General features: G+C 31.6%; 1 protein-coding gene across 1 annotated transcript; it reads left to right on the forward strand.

The window, feature by feature from the left end:
- The first annotated feature begins 1,217 nt into the window (after nt 1-1,217).
- Nucleotides 1,218-1,856, forward strand: LOC137828195 (protein SMALL AUXIN UP-REGULATED RNA 12). Its single transcript, XM_068634663.2, has one exon. It carries the CDS (start codon nt 1,286-1,288, stop codon nt 1,652-1,654), a length of 369 nt encoding a protein of 122 aa, XP_068490764.1. The 5' UTR covers nt 1,218-1,285; the 3' UTR covers nt 1,655-1,856.
- The last annotated feature ends 15,825 nt before the right edge of the window (nt 1,857-17,681 follow it).

The raw sequence follows: 17,681 nt of genomic DNA on the forward strand, positions 1-17,681 counted from the left end.
GTTAAGTTTTCTAAAGGTCTGTTATGAGGAAACATAGAAAGGGAATCAAATCAAAATTGTCACATTTGGTCAAAGTTTTATGTGCAAAAACTGTGACTTCCATTCTCTTCTCTGCAACCAAAGATACTTCCTTCCATCCCTTTTGCAATATGTAGCCCATTTCCTGTACTTGTGCGAGCTATGGAGGGAACACTGGAACTTATCCCAAATCCAAATGCAGAATGTAGCTACTTGCTAGGGAACTTGATATGGGATGTGTTGTACGGATAGTACCCTCTTTAGTCCTTAGAAAAAGAATGCTTTAGCCAGCATGCACTAATTTAAGATAATTCAAACATATATAAGTAGTGAGCTAAGACCAATCCAAATGGGAATAATAAATTCACATCCCAACAAGAAAAAGCCACTGACAAATTGAAAGGGACATCAGCATTACTGCATTATACACAAAAAGTGGCTGATTAATTACAAATTAGCTCATCCCCACAATGTGAAAAATTAATATTGAAATTGTTGATAACCATGTAGCTCCACTTCCTCAGCAGATCTCAAATCCATTAACACCAGTTTGCACACAATCTTATTATCATATTATATATGATCTACTTTCTGGCACTGAACCAGCTGTGATGAGGACTTTTAAAACTCCACAGTACAAAAATACTTGACAGTACAAAAATTTTCAACGATTACGACTCCCAAAAGTTGAAGCCTTTCTCTGAATCTAAAGAAAGTGTCTATATCTTTTATCCATACCTGTGTTTAAGAAATAAGTGGGCTCGCACTTCGTCCAAGAAACTTATCCCTCCCCTTTTTCATATCTTATCTTTGTGGGGTCTCATATAACACTGAGAAATTGGACAGAAACAATTGTGATTAAGAAGCACCCTTGGAGAATTGTAGAGAAGGACAGAACCTTTATTTCCTAGGATTGATGTTAATTAATCAGCCATATACGATCATATTTTATACATGCAAACAATACAAATATTGCCAATTGCCATGCATGTTCGTACAGTTTCGTATCAGAGATATACACATTGCTAACCAACAAAGTCAGCAACTACATATCAATAACTGGCACACTTGAATAATAATAATAATATAAATGTTGATCTCATAATTATATTAGTAGCAAATAGCATAGGCTACCAATCATGTCAACCATTTAATGCTTCAGACCATTGGTTCTTCCCATGCCACAATTATATATACCTTATCACTTGCGATCTCAAGTACTCACTGCACTTTTAATCCTCTCCATCTCTCTCTCTTGCAAGAAACTATGAAGTCAAGATTTCTTAGAGGGTGCCTCAACAAGTGCAAGAAAATGTGCCTCAACAAGTGCATATCTTGTGAAGAATGTTGTGAACGAGCTTGGTGGTCTTCTTTGCATGAAGGTTGTTCCAATATTCCAAGTGATGTTCCAAAGGGTCACTTGGTTGTCTACGTGGGAGAGAACCACAAGAGATATGTAATCAAGATTGGTTTGCTCCACCATCCACTCTTCAGGGCTTTGTTGGATCAAGCTCAGGAAGAGTATGATTTCATTGCAGATTCAAAACTCTGTATTCCCTGCGATGAACACCTCTTCCTCAGTGTCCTTCGATGTGCTAGCTCCCCACAGAACCAACGAGTGTGTCTGTGTCTCTGAGAAAGAGAAATCACTTTCTGAAACATTCTTTAGTTTCCATGTTGTTCAAATTCTTAGTTCTAACTATGTTCATATAAGTAGTCATCCATATGTATAATAATGTGTTGTACGTAGGTTGAGGCACAATTAAGTGTCATCATTTACCTCACTGATCTCATTCCTCATCAATTCAAGAAGAGAGAGTATTCTAGCCCTTCGCATAAATTTTCCAACAAGTCTTGTTTAATCCACATAACTTTATTTTCTTTTCAATATCGGTTTGAGAAGTTTATTCAGGTACATTTTGATTGATTTATTTAGAGCGAGTTTGTAATTGAGGAAAGAAAAAGCAGCTTAGTGGTGAAGAGTATCTACCAAATTAGTGCTTGAGAAAGACCAGGTATGGCACATTTAAGAGTGGAGAAGTCAGAAGGCTTGCAATGAATCACTTGTCCCTTTCCTGTTTCTCGTTTTTTTCTCTCCTTTTAGTTAAAAATAAGCGAGCATTGAGAGATAAATAAAGCTGACTACTATAAGGTCTTTGGGATATATATATATATATATATATATATATATATATATATATATATATATATATATATATATAGATAGATAGATAGATAGATATATGTGTGTGTTTCATATTTAACTAGAAAGGAAGCTGAAAATGATGAAAACAAAAATTTCAATGGAATGAGGGGAAATTGTTCAATCCTCAGTCTAAACTTAGTCTTATGTATGAATAATATATTAAAAAAACTTTAACCAAACTTAAGGTTATGCCAAATTAAAAATGATCAAATAGGTAATTAATGAATTTTTTTTTTTTGCAGATATGTATTTTAAAAGGTATGAAATATTGATTGATGGGTATTTCTATTTTATAATGAAAGAATGAAAATATCAAATAACAATCTCATTTAAGTTATGTCGCAGGTTATATTATGTTCTTTCTTATTAGGAATGTGTTTTATGGAAGGTTATATCATATTCTTGTAATTTTAGTTATATATTCAAGATTATGTAAATGATAGTTTTTCCATTCAAATAAAAAACCTATCAGACGAGTCAATCTTCATCTCATATACAATATCGTTATAAGTTTTGTTAAAAAATTTGTTCAATGAAAAAATAATTGGTATCTTTCAACACTTTATACATATAAAATTGTCATAAATATGTTTTTAAATTTTGGAAAGAATTATTTTTATCGTTGAAATTTAAACTTATCTTTCAGTACCGTTAAGATTTTACTTACATAATTAACAAATTACAAGTTATTTAAATAGTTTGTGCTTATATTGTCAAACACTTTATCACGTATTTGTTTTTCTTTCAAAGTATTCAGTTTTTACTATTTAGCAATAAAATATTTAGAAAGAATAATTAAAACATACATTTTTTAAAATTTTAAAATCATATTGTTGAAAACCTACATTTTATAGTATATTAGAGGATGCAAACATCACCTTATAAGGTTTCCAATTTCACAAAGCACAAACAATTCTTCACAAAGCACAAGAGTTCTTCACAAAGCACAAACAACATTATAGAGAGCTTGGAGATGGTCGTAAGTAAGCATAGTGGTAGGAGAGTGCACTTGGTTCTTCGTTTGTGACCTCAGGTGAGCTTTGCGTGAATTTTGTTTCATGAATAACCGATTAGCACTGAAAATAAACGTATCACATAATCGATTATGTGGAAAAAAAACAATTGATAATCGATTATGCTCATGACATAATCGATTACCAGTAGAGATAATCGATTATGGTGGTTTTTTAAGTGCATGCATAATCGATTATGTGGCCTAAATGTTTGGATAATCGATTATGTGTTGTTTTAAACTGAAGTGATAATCGATTATGTTTCTTAATTTTCCAAATTTTTGACTTTGTGTTTTTTGAACTAATTTTTGAATGATTTTTTTTTTCAGGCACAATTTCATAAATCTTAGACTTGCATTGTGTTGTGGTTTTGTTCTACTCTCTTGAGGTGTGTGTATTTTTTTTTTAATATTTATATTAGTAAATTAAATATTGTGTTAAGTTGATTATCTAAAATTGTATATTGTTAATGGAAAAAATTTATGAAATTTGAATATGTTATTTTTGTGACGTGAATTGAATTTATAAATTAAAATTAAAGATCTGAATCTGTTTTTTTTAAATATTGTTATTAAAAAATTATAAAAATTGTTGCAGTAATTTAAAAACAGAAAAACTAAATATATAAAAGATTTTTTTAACATTTAACAATGTTAATAAATAAATTTATGAATGTGTACATAGTAATTATTATTTTTAACTCTGTTAATAAATAAATATTTTGATTTAAATTTACCGAATAGATTATTATTTTGTAATTATTATTTTTACAGAATGTAAATATAAATTTTTAATGTTATTTTTTAAAACAAATATTGTATTAATTAAAAAAATAGGAAAAATTTACATAATAAATTAGAATTTTTAATAATATGTGTACATAGTATTTTTTGAACATTTAATTCTTTATAAAGAAATATATATATATTTATTTAAAATGATTATTTTTACATAATGAAAATAGAAATTCTGAATGCTATATTTTATATTTTTGGACATTTTACATACCATAATGTATATGAAATACATATAATTTATTTGTCACAGTTTTCATAAAATTGTTAATGTTATTATGAAAAAATTAAAACAAATATTGTAGTAATTAAAAAGAACAAAAAAAAATTACATAATAAATTCGATTTTTTAATAATATGTGTAGATAGTTTTTTTTTTTGAACATTTAATGCTTTATAAAAGAATTATTTATTTGAAATTATTATTTTTATAGAATGGAAATACAATTTTTTAATATTATATATTTTTTTTTTCATTTTACATTGACATACCATAATGTTATGAAATATATATAATTTATTTCTCATAATTTATATAAATTGTTAATATTATTATTTAAAAATTAAATTAAATATTGTAGTAATTAAAAAAAAAACAGAAAAAGGTTACACAATAAATTAGAATTTTTAATAATATGTGTGCATAGTTAATATTTTTTGAACATGAAATTGTTTATAAAAAATATATTTATTTATTTGAAATTATTATTTTTACAGAATAGAAATAGAAATTTGAAATGTTATTTTTTATATTTTTTAAAATTTAATTCTTTATAAATAATACATTTATTTATTTATAGTTAATATTTTGACATAATGAATGAATGCAAATTTGACATGTTATAAATAATAAATGTTAATGTTACAGAAGTTTTTATAGAAATGAATAATGTTATAGAAAGTTTTATTGTTACATAATGGAAATGTAATTAAAAAAATTAATAATGTTATAAATTTTTTATTGTTACAGAATGTAAATGTAATTTAAAATATTATAAATATTATTGTACTAAAACCCTAAATAAAAAAATTAAGAGAAAATATATTTATTTGTTGATTGATTAAATTATAATTTTGTGAATCTATATTTATTTTGTTATATTAGATAAATTAAATGATAGACTCATTTAGAATAGAATGTTTATTATAATTATTTAAAATTAGATATTAGGGTTACTGTATTGGTGAAGTTTTACACCGAAACGGTAACCGTATTCGGTATTTTGTATTGACATTTATCCATTATCATGGTTCTGATCAAAGTTCAAGATTATGTGGATAACATTATGAATTCGGATTTAGGGTTTAGGGTTTACGGTTGCAATTTATGATGACCTTGTTGCGGCGAACATGAATTTAATTTCACAAATACAAGAACAAATTGAAAAAAAATACTGAAGGTGCTTCAGTGATGATCCTTTGTATGATTGGTTTTGGATTGAATTTGTTACGTATGGTGCATACTAGAAGGAACTGTATGAGTGAGTTCCAACCACAAAAAGAGCGTCGCACACAAGAATTGATGGAGTACTTGGTTCACAATGAACAATGTCATGATATTATTCGTAAGGGACCAGAAGCTTTCCTTCAATTATGTCAACGAATATGGGGAACTGAACTTGTTAAAGATGCATATCGATCAACCGTGGAAGAACAAGTTGCGAAATGTGAAGAATCGAAGTGTGTCATTCTTTTTACATCGGTATGGAAAAACAGTTTCTCGTCACTTTCATAATGTTTTGAGTGCAATATTAAGGTTGAAGGGGGAATTCTTAATTCAACCAAATGGAACGGTTGTAGAACCGCACATCCTTAACAACAGTCGATTTTACCCCTACTTTAAGGTTTGTTTATGAAAATATTATTTTAAATCATGTATAATGTTTTATTTATTTTGTGTTTAATAAAACTTACGAAATTTGGTTTACATTAGGATTATTTAGGGGCAATAGATGAGACTCATGAACGTGTTAAGGTTTCACGTGCTGATGCACCTCGTTTTCGAGGGAGAATAGATTGGCCAACTCAAAACATATTTGCAGCTTGTGACTTTAACATGAAGTTTACATATGTCCTGGCCGGTTGGGAAGGAACAACCTCGGATTCAAGGATATTAAAAGACGCTTTGGTACGAGACGATCCTTTAGTTATTCCAGAAGGTTAGTTTTAGGGGATTGGGTGTGCAGAAGAATAAATAGGTTATAGTAGTATATACTAACGCAACTTTCCACTATCTTTGTAGGAAAATACTATCTTGGTGATGCAGGTTTTATGTTAAAACCAAATATAATAACACCTTATCGTGGGGTTAGATACCATTTGAAAGAATATTTGTGAAGAGGGCCACAAAATACTAAAGAGTTGTTTAATCTTCGACACTCATCACTTAGAAATGTAATTGAGAGAACATTTGGGATACTGAAAAAAAGATTTCCAGTTATAGCCAATGGGACTAAGACACATTATGATGTCGATACTATGACAAAAATTGTTTTAGGTTGTTGAATTCTGCATAACTTTCTTCGCGGGGTCGACAATGATGAGTCTCTGCTTGAAGAAGTAGATAATGAATTGTCACAAGAAGATGTCCAGGCAACCACCACCCATGCTCATGAGCATGATTATAGGCTAGGGTGTCCTACTAGGGACATTATAGCAAACGAAATGTGGCAAGATTATTTAAACAATTAATTTCATGAAATAATATATTTTCTCCTATTTTTCAATGTTTGTCATCCTAACTTTATTTAAGTTAATTAGATGGATCGCGGGAAAAATGTTGCTTTAAATTCATCAGGTTTTTATCGAGAGTTCACGAAGTGGACAGCGAAGATGAACCTAATTTTGCTCAATGCAATGATTGACGAGGTACGAAAAGGGTGTAGAATTGATGGTAGCTGGACCACTAAAGGATACACTAACATAGTTATGGCTTTAAATGAGGTTGGCTTATCGGGTATTAAGAAAAATCATGTGAAGAACCGCCAAAAAAGCCTCAAGGACAGGTGGAGGGAAGTCCATGATATGTTTGGTGGATTGAGTGGTTTCGCATGGAACCAGACCACCAAATGTTTTGAAGCCGAGGATGAAATTTGGAGTGAGTTGATTAAGGTACGATGATAAGTATTTTTTATTTAGCAGAAATACATTTGGCTTCACATTTGGCATAAAATACTAATATGTGACATCTATGTAGGCCAAACCATCTGCGGCGAAAAGGCGTGTGAATCCCATTCCCATTATGACATCATGGAGGAGTTGTGGTCTAATGATAGAGCCACGAGAAGTCGGGTCAGGATAGCCCGTGATATCAATTCACCTCTAACATGAGCAATTTCATTGTCAACCTTGGGGACAATAATATGGATTATATCTCCGACCAACCGAACTATGAGGAGGCAGATGACTACGTCCCACGATCACCTGGTCCTCACTTCCAATCTAGTGACACTCCTTCTGACACGTTGTCAAACACTCCTTTTATGCCATCTTCTGGCTCTGCGGGCACATCCTCATCTCGAGGATCAAAGAGAAAAGGCCCTACTCTGGATGGTTTTGATGAAAATTTTGCATTGTTGAATACTAATCTTCAGCAATGCGTGTCATCAATGAAGGATGAAAATGAAAATGCCTCTTAGTTGGGGGATATTGCTCGTGCACATGCAACGACAACTCACAATATAACTGCCGAAATTAGACCAAGAAACGACCTATATGTTGAGCATGTACACCACCATCGATGCCATGCCTCATACAAATACTCAGAGTCTGATTTTTGGGCAATGCTCGTAGAGCTTAACATCCAGGACAAACAAGTTATGAATCAATGCTACGAGTTCTTATGCGAGCATCCAGGCAGAGTTAAACAACTATTTGGGATGCCATACGAGCGTCGCATGACCAAATTGTTTGCATTCATGACTAGGTGTTGATTTCATATTTCATGCGTTGGCGGTTCCTCCATGTCTTGTACTTCAGTTTATGATGTCTTAATTTGATTTCACTTGGTCTGTAATTTGTTTCTATATGTTTCTTATTGGAAAATTATCACTAGAACTGTTATTATTGAACTTTTGGAGTTAAACTATTCACTTTTAATTCGTCATCTAATATTTTGTTTATGCACTTCTACTATTGTGTTTGATAACTGCATTTAATTGGTTTATGATATTGTGATACCTTTCCTTTACTTAAAATTGAGTTTCATATTTGATATCATGAATATTTATTTTTTTTCTATATATTGTACTATTTGCATTATAAATGGCATGAAGATGTTCAGGGACAAAATGTCAGAAATGCCAGTAGTCTAAAAATGAATGACCGGCTACTACATTACACATGGGTGCATATCTTGTGCCCTCGTGGAAGCAACTTTGCACAAGTATTAAATGAAGATATTTCCATGCTCTGGTGCATAAAAAATAACATAATGATTAATTGGCCACATTTCATCATGCAACACATGATGAAATGTCGGGATAACAACATGTTGCTGCCCTATGCAGTTTTGATAACACGCATCTTGCAGGTGTATGGCTTCGACTTGGAAAATGAACAAGCGGTAATGCTTGGATGGAATCAGTATTTCGGAAAACAGAGTATCACCAAATTAAATATATTCTAGGTCAATGGTGTATGACAATTTCGTAGGCCTCAAGTGGAGGACGAAGGAGATAATGAAGATGATCAATTGCCAGAACAACATGTTCAAGGTGCTCAACCTCAACCCGTAATCCCCAATCAAACTGAAATGTTAACACAAATTTGGGCGGGGATGCAAGACATAAAATTTGGGTTAACATTTCAGTTTGACTGGGGATTGCGGGTTGAGGTTGAGCACCTTGAAGATGTTGTTCTAGCAATTGATCCTCTTCATCATCTCCTTCGTCCTCCACTTGAGGCCTACCAAGTTGCCATACACCATTGACCTGAAATATATTTAATTTGGTCATACTCTTTTTGCTGAAATAATGATTCCATCCAAGCATTACCGCTTGTTCATTTTCCTAGTCGAAGCCATACACCTGCAAGATGCGTGTTATCAAAGTTGCAGAGGGCAGCGACATGTTGTTATCCTGACATTTCATCATGTGTTGCATGATGTAATGTGGCCAATTAATCATTATGTTGTTTTTTATGCACCAAAGCATGAAAATATCTTCATTTGATACTTGTGCGAAGTTGCTTCCACGAGGGCACAAGATATGCACCCATGTGTAATGTAGTATCCGGTCATTCATTTTTAGACTATCGGCATTTCTGACATTCTGTCCTTGAACATCTTCACGAATCATGGATGATAATGCTAAGGCTCGATCAAAATTACATTCCTCAGGGATCGTCCCAAGTGTTAACTTAACACCGCCATACCTCAGATCAACAATATTCATCCAATCCATTTCATTGATGTGTATTCGCTTGCCACAAATCTCAATGCCAAGTTCACCAAGAGGTGTGATCTTCAGATTTGTATAAAACACTCGCACCAATTCCTCATAGTAGGGAAGTTTCATTCCAAGGAAAGGTTGTAAGTGTTGAAAGTTTAGAAGGTTTTGAAATTCAAACTCTGGTACAACAAAAAATGGAGAATGCATGGCTTTCGGAGATATAACTGGTCTTCCATGAAACATTTTTTCAAAGACCATCATTTGTCGTTTTGTACGAAAGTATCTTGAATAATCAAGTACTTCTTCAATCCCCGTTGCTGGTGGAGGATTAACGGCATGACCTTGTGCTGGTTGTTTACCCTTACGGGTTCTGTGGTGTTTCTGGGATGATGATGCCATCTATAATGCAAATAGTACAATATATAGAAAAAAATAAATATTCATGACAACAAATATGAAACTCAATTTTAAGTAAAGGAAAGTTATCACAATATCATAAACCAATTAAATGCAGTTATCAAACACAATAGTAGAAGTGCATAAACAAAATATTAGATGACGAATTAAAAGTGAATAGTTTAACTCCAAAAGTTCAATAATAACAGTTCTAGTGATAATTGTCCAATAAGAAACATACATAAACAAATTACAGACCAAGTGAAAACAAATTAAGACATCATAAAATGAAGTAGAAGATATGGAGGAATCGCCGACGCATGAAATATGAAATCAACGCCTAGTCATGAATGCAAACAATTTGTTCATGCGATGCTCGTATGGCATCCCAAATAATTGTTTAACTCTGCCTGGATGCTTACATAAGTACTCGTAGCATGCTCCACGAGCATTGCCCAAATATCAGACTCTGAGTATTGGTATGAGATGGTGGTGTACATGCTCAACATATAGGTCGTTTCTTGGTCTAATTTTGGCAGCTATATCTTGAGTTGTCGTTTCCTGTGCACGAGCAATATCCACCAACTGAGAGGCATTTTCATTTCCATCCTTCATTGATGACACACATTGTTGAAGATTAGTATTCAACAATTCAAAATGTTCATCAATGTCGTCCATAGTAGGGCCTTTTCTCTTTGATCCTCGAGATGAGGATGTGCCCGCAAAGCCAGCAGACGGCATAGAAGGAGTGTTTGACGACGTTTCAGAAGGAGTGTCACTAGATCTGAAGTGAGGACCAGGTGATTGTGGGACGTAGTCATCTGCCTCCTCATAGTTCGGTTGGTGGGGGATATAATCCATATTATTGTCCCTAAGGTTGACATTGAAATTGCTCATGTCAGGAGGTGAATTGATGTCACGGGCTGTCCTGACCCGACTTCCCGTGGCTCTATCATTAGACCTCAACTCCTCCATGAGGCATAATGGCGAATGGGATTCACACGACATTTCGTCGCAGATGGTTTGGCCTACATGGATGTCACATATTAGTATTTTATGCCAAATATGAAGTCAAATGTATTTGTTAAATAAAAAATACTTATCATCGTACCTTAATCAGCTCACTCCAAACTTCGTCCTCGACTTCAAAATGTTTGGTGGTTTGGTTCCATGCGAAACCACTCAATCCACCAAACAAATCGTGGACTTTCCTCCACCTGTCCTTGAGGCTTTTCTGGCGGTTCTTGACATGATTTTTCTTAATACCCGATAAGCCAGCCTCATTTAAAGCCATAACTATGTTAGTGTATCCTTGAGTGGTCCAACTACCATCAATTCTACACCCTTTTCGTACCTCGTCAATCATTGCATTGAACAAAATAGGTCCATCTTCGCCGTCCACTTCGTGAACTCTCGATAAGAACCTGATGAATTTGAAGCAACATTTTTCTTGCGATCCATCTAATTAACTTAAATAAAGTTAGGATGACAAACATTGAAAAATATGAGAAAATATATTATTTCATGAAATTATTTTTTTACATAATCTTGCCACATTTCGTTTGCTATAGTGTCCCTAATATGACACCCTAGCCTATAATCATGCTCACGAGCATGGGTGGTGGTTGCTTAGACATCTTCTTGTAACAATTCATTATCTACTTCTTCAAGCAGAGAGTCATCATTGTCGACCCCGCGTAGAAAGTTATGCAGAATACAACAAGCTAAAACAATTTTTGTCATATTATCCACGTCATAATGTGGCTAAGGCCCACTGGCTATAATTCGAAAACGGTTTTTGAGCACTCCAAAAGTTCTCTCAATTACATTTCTAAGTGATGAATGTCGATGATTAAACAACTTTTTTGCATTTTGTGGCCCGCTTCGCGAATATTCTTTCAAATGGTATCTAACCCCGCGATAAGGTGTTATTATATTTGCTTTTAACATAAAACCTGCATCACCAATATAGTATTTTCCTACAAAGATTATGGAAAGTTCAGTTAGTTTATACTACTTTAACCTATTTATTGTGGTGCACACCCAATCCCCTAAAACTAACCTTATGGAATAACCAAAGGATCATCTCGTTCCAAAGCATCTTTCAATATCCTTGAATCAAAGGCAGTTCCTTCCCAACCGGTAAGACATACGTGAACTTCATGTCAAAGTCACAACCTGCAAATATGTTTTGGGTTGGCCAATCTTTTCTCCTTCGAAAATGAGGTGCATCAGCATGTGCAACCTTAACACGTACATGACTCCCATCTATGACCCCTAAACAATCCTAATGTAAACAAAATTCATAACTTTCATTCAACACAAAATAAATAAGACATTAGACATAATTTCAATTAATGTTATCATCAACAAACCTTAAAGTAGGGGAAAAATCGACTGTTGTTAAGGATGTGTGGTTCTACAACCGTTCCATTTTGTTGAATTAAGAATTCCACCTCCAACCTTAAAATAACAGTCAAAACATTATGAAAGTGACGGGAAACTATTTCTCCAGACCGATGGAAAAAGAATGACACACTTCATCAATTCTTCACATTATGTCCAATAATGTGCATAAATTTCTCTACTTGTTCTTCCACAGTTGATCGATATGCATCTTTAACAAGTTTAGTTGCCTGTATTCATTCACATAATTTAATGAAAGCTTTCGGTCTCATGCGAATAATATCACGAGATTGTTCAGTGTGAACCAAGTATTCCATTAATTCTTGTCTGCGACGCTCTTTTTGTTGGGTTGACTCACTCGTACAGTTGCTTCTAGTAGGTACCGTGCGTAACAAATTCAATCTAAAAGCAATCATACAAAGATGATCACTGATGCTCCTTCATTATTATTTTTTATTTGTTCTTGGATTTGTGAAATTAAATTCATGTTTGCCGCAACAAGATCGTCATAAATTGCAATTGTTTCCTCAAAGTGTATCATCTCTGCCTCGCCATAATGTATTTCCAAATTCATACCGAACGCGATTACCATTTCGGTGTAAAAGTACACCGACACAGTGACCCTAAAACGTATTTTTAATTAATTTTAATCAAAATTTTATTATAAATTACTATATCATTTAATTTTTGTATTATAACAAAAATTATATAAATATACATAAATTATATTTTTCAATCACATAATTTAATTAAACAACAAATAAATATAAACAAACAAAATAAACAATAACGTAAAATTAATGAACTATCATAACAAATATAACTATATACAAATATTTAAATTTCAGATATTTATGTGAAATGTATAAAAAAAACCTAAAATTTTAAAAATTATATTTCATTTATGTCAAAATATTAATTTCAAATAACAAATTCTATTTTTTCAATCAATTGTAATTAGAAAAATTAAAACTATCTACTTTTATTATTAAAAAATCATATTTTTTTCTCTAAAATTTTACTGTTTTTTTTTAATTACTACAATATATTTTGTAATGTTTTTAATTATAACATTAATAAATTATGTTAAATCTAAAAAACTTAAAACAGTAAACATTATAAATTTTTAATTCCATTCTGTCACAATTCTATTTTTAAATAACAATTTCTCTTTTTTATAAACAATTCAAATTTCAATAAATAATAATTATCTACATTTATTATTAAAAAATCATATTTCTTGTCTAAAGTTTTACTATTTATTTTAATTAATATATCATTTTGTATAATGTTTTTAATTATAACATTAACAATTTATGTCAAATAAAATTAAAAAACCCTCAACATTAGAAATTAATTTTTTTAGTCTGTCAAATTTTTATTTATAAATAAAAAATTCTATTTTTTATAAAGAATTCAAATTTCTAAAATAATAAGTAAAAATCATATTTCTTCTCTAAACTTTTACTGCTTTTTTTATTTACTACAACATTTTTTATAATGTTTTTAATTATAACATTAATAAATTAATAAATTATGTTAAATCTAAAAAATGAAAACCATAAACATTATAAATTTTGAATTCCATTCTGTCAAAATAATTTTTTTAAATAAAAAATTCTATTTGTTATAAACAATTCAATTTAAAAAAAAATAATTACTTTCTACATTTATTATTAAAAAATCACATTTCTTCTCAAAAGTTTTACTGGTTTTTTTAATTAATACATCATTCTTTATAAAGGTTTTAATTATAACATTAACAAGTCAGATATAAAAAAACCCTACAAATTACCAATTTATGATTCCATTCTGTAAACATATTCATTTTAAAGAAATAAATATATTTACTTATAAATAATTAAATGTTTAAAAAATAATAACTATCTACATTTATTACTATAAATTGAAGTTTCTTATTTAAACTTTTTCTTCTTTCTTTACTTACTAAAACATTTATTTTCATTTTTGTAATTTATAATATTAATTTATAAAAACCCTACACATTACAAATTTCTATTTCCAGTAGTAAAAATATTCATTTTAAATAAATAATTTGTTTTCTTATAAACAATTCAATCTTATAAAAAAAATTACTACAACATTTTTTTTAATGTTTTTAATGATAACATTAATAATTTATGTCAAATCTAAAAAAAAATTAACTAAACATTATAAATTTTTATTTCCATTCTGTAAAAAAATATTATTTAGAAATAAAAAACTATTTTTATAAACAATTTAATTTTTAAAAACTAATAACTATCTACATTTATTATTAGAAATTCAAATTTCTTCTCTAAACTTTTTCCTGCCTTTTTAAATTACTATTACATTTTTTATAATATTTTTAATTATAACATGAATAATTTATGTAAAATAAAAAATAACCCTACAAAATTCAAATATTCATTTCAAATAAATAAATTTATTCTCTTATAAACAATTAAATGTTAAAAAGAATAATAACTATCTACATTTATTATTAAAAATTGAAATAATATTTATCTAAACTTTTTCTGATTTCTTTAATTACTACAACATTTTTTTAATTGTTTTAATTATAACATTAATAATTTATGTAAAATATAAAAAAAACCAAACATTACAAATTTCTATTTCCATTCTCTAAATGAAATATTCATTTTAAAAAATAAATATTTTTCTTATAAACAATTAAATGTTAAAAAAACAATAACTATCTACAAAAATTTTTAAAAAAAAATCACATAAAGGACTTTAGAAACAAAATTAATTTACTAACTCATTAACATAATTAACTACTCTAAACCATGAACAAATTAAATTACAAAATCATAATCATCCAAACATAAATATAAAACACAAATTTAAAAGAAAAACCAAAAATAAATAAAAAAAAAACTGAACAACGCACAATAGGATGAAGAACACACCAGAAGAACACCATGAGAATACAATGCAGTGCCTGAAAACAATATTAACCAACACAAAAATTCACAAATCTGAGAAAAAAATAGAACATAATTGATTATCCCGTGAGTTAAAACACAACATAATCGATTATTGCAACAACCTAAAAACAAACATAATCGATTATCAAACCTCATAATCGATTATCACCATATTTTAACGTTGAACATAATCGATTATGCTTATCAAAATTAACAGATAATCGATTATGAAAAAGAGACAATGACTTAAGCATAAAAGAGAGAAAAGCAGAGAAAAGAAAATACAAAAGAAATTCTTATTTACTTGTGTATTAGAGAGTAAAATACATGGTGTATATATAAGAAAAAGCCTAAGACCTAGCTGAAACAGAAAAGGAAAGTTGGGTCAAACAAACAAAGCTCAATAACTTAAAACAGAAAAACTAAATATGTTGACACCCCCCCCCCCCCCCCCCTCAAGCTAGGGAGTAGATATTTTCAGGCCCAGCTTGAATTTGAGAGAAGAGAACTGTGCAGAAGCAAGGGGCTTGGTGAATATGTCAGCAACTTGCATGGCAGAAGTAATGGGCAGCAGTTTGAGGAGACCAGAGTTAAGTTTTTCACGAACTAGGTGCCAATCAATTTTGATGTGCTTGGTGCGTTCATGAAAGACTTGATTGGATGCTATTTGAAGGGAATATTTGTTGTCACAGTACAGGGTTGCAGGATGGGAGAGAGGAAGATGTAAATCTTGAAGGAGGTAAGACAACCATTGTAGCTGACATGTGGTGGTGGCAAGGGCTCTATACTCGGCTTCGGAGGAGCTGCGAGAGATAGTTGGCTGCTTCTTTGATTTCCATGATATTAGGGAGTCTCCTAAGTAGATGGAATATCCAGTGACAGATTTGCGTGTGGTAGGACATGTTGTCCACTCAGAGTCACTAAAACCGCAGAGGTGAAGTGGGCTAGTATGAGAAAAATATAGTCCTTCACCAGGGGTGCCCTTGAGGTAACGCAAAAGACGTGAGACAACTTGTTGATGATGATTTGTGGGTGCAAATATGAATTGGCTTAAATTGTGGACAGCAAAGGCGATGTCAGGTCGCGTGTTGGTTAAGTAGATTAGACGTTCAAGGAGTCTTCTGTATTGGGAAGTTGCATCAGCATCAAGAGGGGAGCCTTGATCAGAAGAGAGACGGGAGGTATGAGTCATAGGAGTGACCACATGTGCAGATTCAAGCATGTCAGTTTCGTGAAGAAGATCAAGAGTATACTTGTGTTGACTTAAATGAAGACCAGAACTGTTGCGAGCAATTTCCAATCCCAAAAAGTAAGTGAGATGACCTAAATTTTTTATCTTGAAGTGATGGTGAATGGATGCAGTAATTGTATTGATTTCCTCCGTGTCATCGCCAGTTAAGACCAAATCATCAACATAAACAAGAATAACAATGAGTTTATTGTTATTATATTTAAGAAAAAAAAAGAATGATCAGCAGCAGAAATAGAGTAATTATTTGATAAAAGAAAAGTAGAAAGCTTGGCGTACCATTGCGACCAGCTTGTCGAAGGCCGTACAAAGATCGTTGAAGCTTGCAAACATGCTGGGGAGAAGGAAGAGAGAGGCCAGGTGGGGGGTTATGTATACCTCTTCATGGAGATCACCATGAAGAAAGGCATTATTGACATCAAGCTGTTTTAAAATCCAATTTTTGGTAGTGGCAATAGCAAGGAGAAGGCGGAGGGTAGTGAGTTTAGCAACAGGAGCAAAAGTGTCTAAGAAATCAAGTGCTTCAAGTTGGGTGAACCCTTTGGCAACAACTCTAGCTTTGTGGCGCTCAACAGTGCCATCAGAATGGTATTTGATTTTATATACCCATTTACAACCAATAGTTTTCTTTCCTGGAGGGAGAGGGGTAAGTTGCCAAGTATTGTTAGCAATAAGAGCTTGAAGCTCATCTCGCATGACAGATTGCTAAGAAGCATGTTTGGAGGCTTCGTTATATGTTTGAGGTTCAGGATGAGAATTAATAGAAGAAATAACATTTCTAAAATTGGAAGATAAGAAATTGGAAGACAAGTAATTATGAATAGGATATCTACTTACAGTGTTGGTTGCAGTGTGGAAATCCGCAAGATAGGCAGGTTGTCGGTGAGGACGAGCTGATCTTCTTGGAAATTCGGGTGAGGTGCTTCCTAGAGATGCAGGCGGTGATAATTCTAGTGGAGGTGCAATGTTGGGTGCAGGAGCAGAGACACTATTTGTTGGAAGATCATAGGATAATGAGGCTGGTGGAGGGACAGTATTGGGTGCAGGAGTAGAGGCACATGGCTCGGCAGGAGGTGCAGTATCAGAAAAAAAATCAAAAGCAGAATTATATGCGTTAGAAATAGGAAGAGATAAAGTGTTAGGGTCCTTAGGCAAGCCATTGTCCAATTTATATGGAAAGTGGTTTTCATGAAAGATTACATGTCTTGATATTTCTATGCTATGAAACTTTAAATTTAAGATAATATAACCTTTTGTATTTTGCGGGAAGCCAAGA

The sequence above is a fragment of the Phaseolus vulgaris genome, chromosome 7 (genome assembly GCF_051622355.1).
Source record: "Phaseolus vulgaris cultivar YP4 chromosome 7, ASM5162235v1, whole genome shotgun sequence".
NCBI classification, from domain to species: Eukaryota; Viridiplantae; Streptophyta; class Magnoliopsida; order Fabales; family Fabaceae; genus Phaseolus; species Phaseolus vulgaris.

Coding starts and splice junctions, on each gene's coding strand:
- LOC137828195 (XM_068634663.2), top strand. CDS start 1,286: ATGAAGTCAAGATTTCTTAGAGGGTGCCTCAACAAGTGCAAGAAAATG.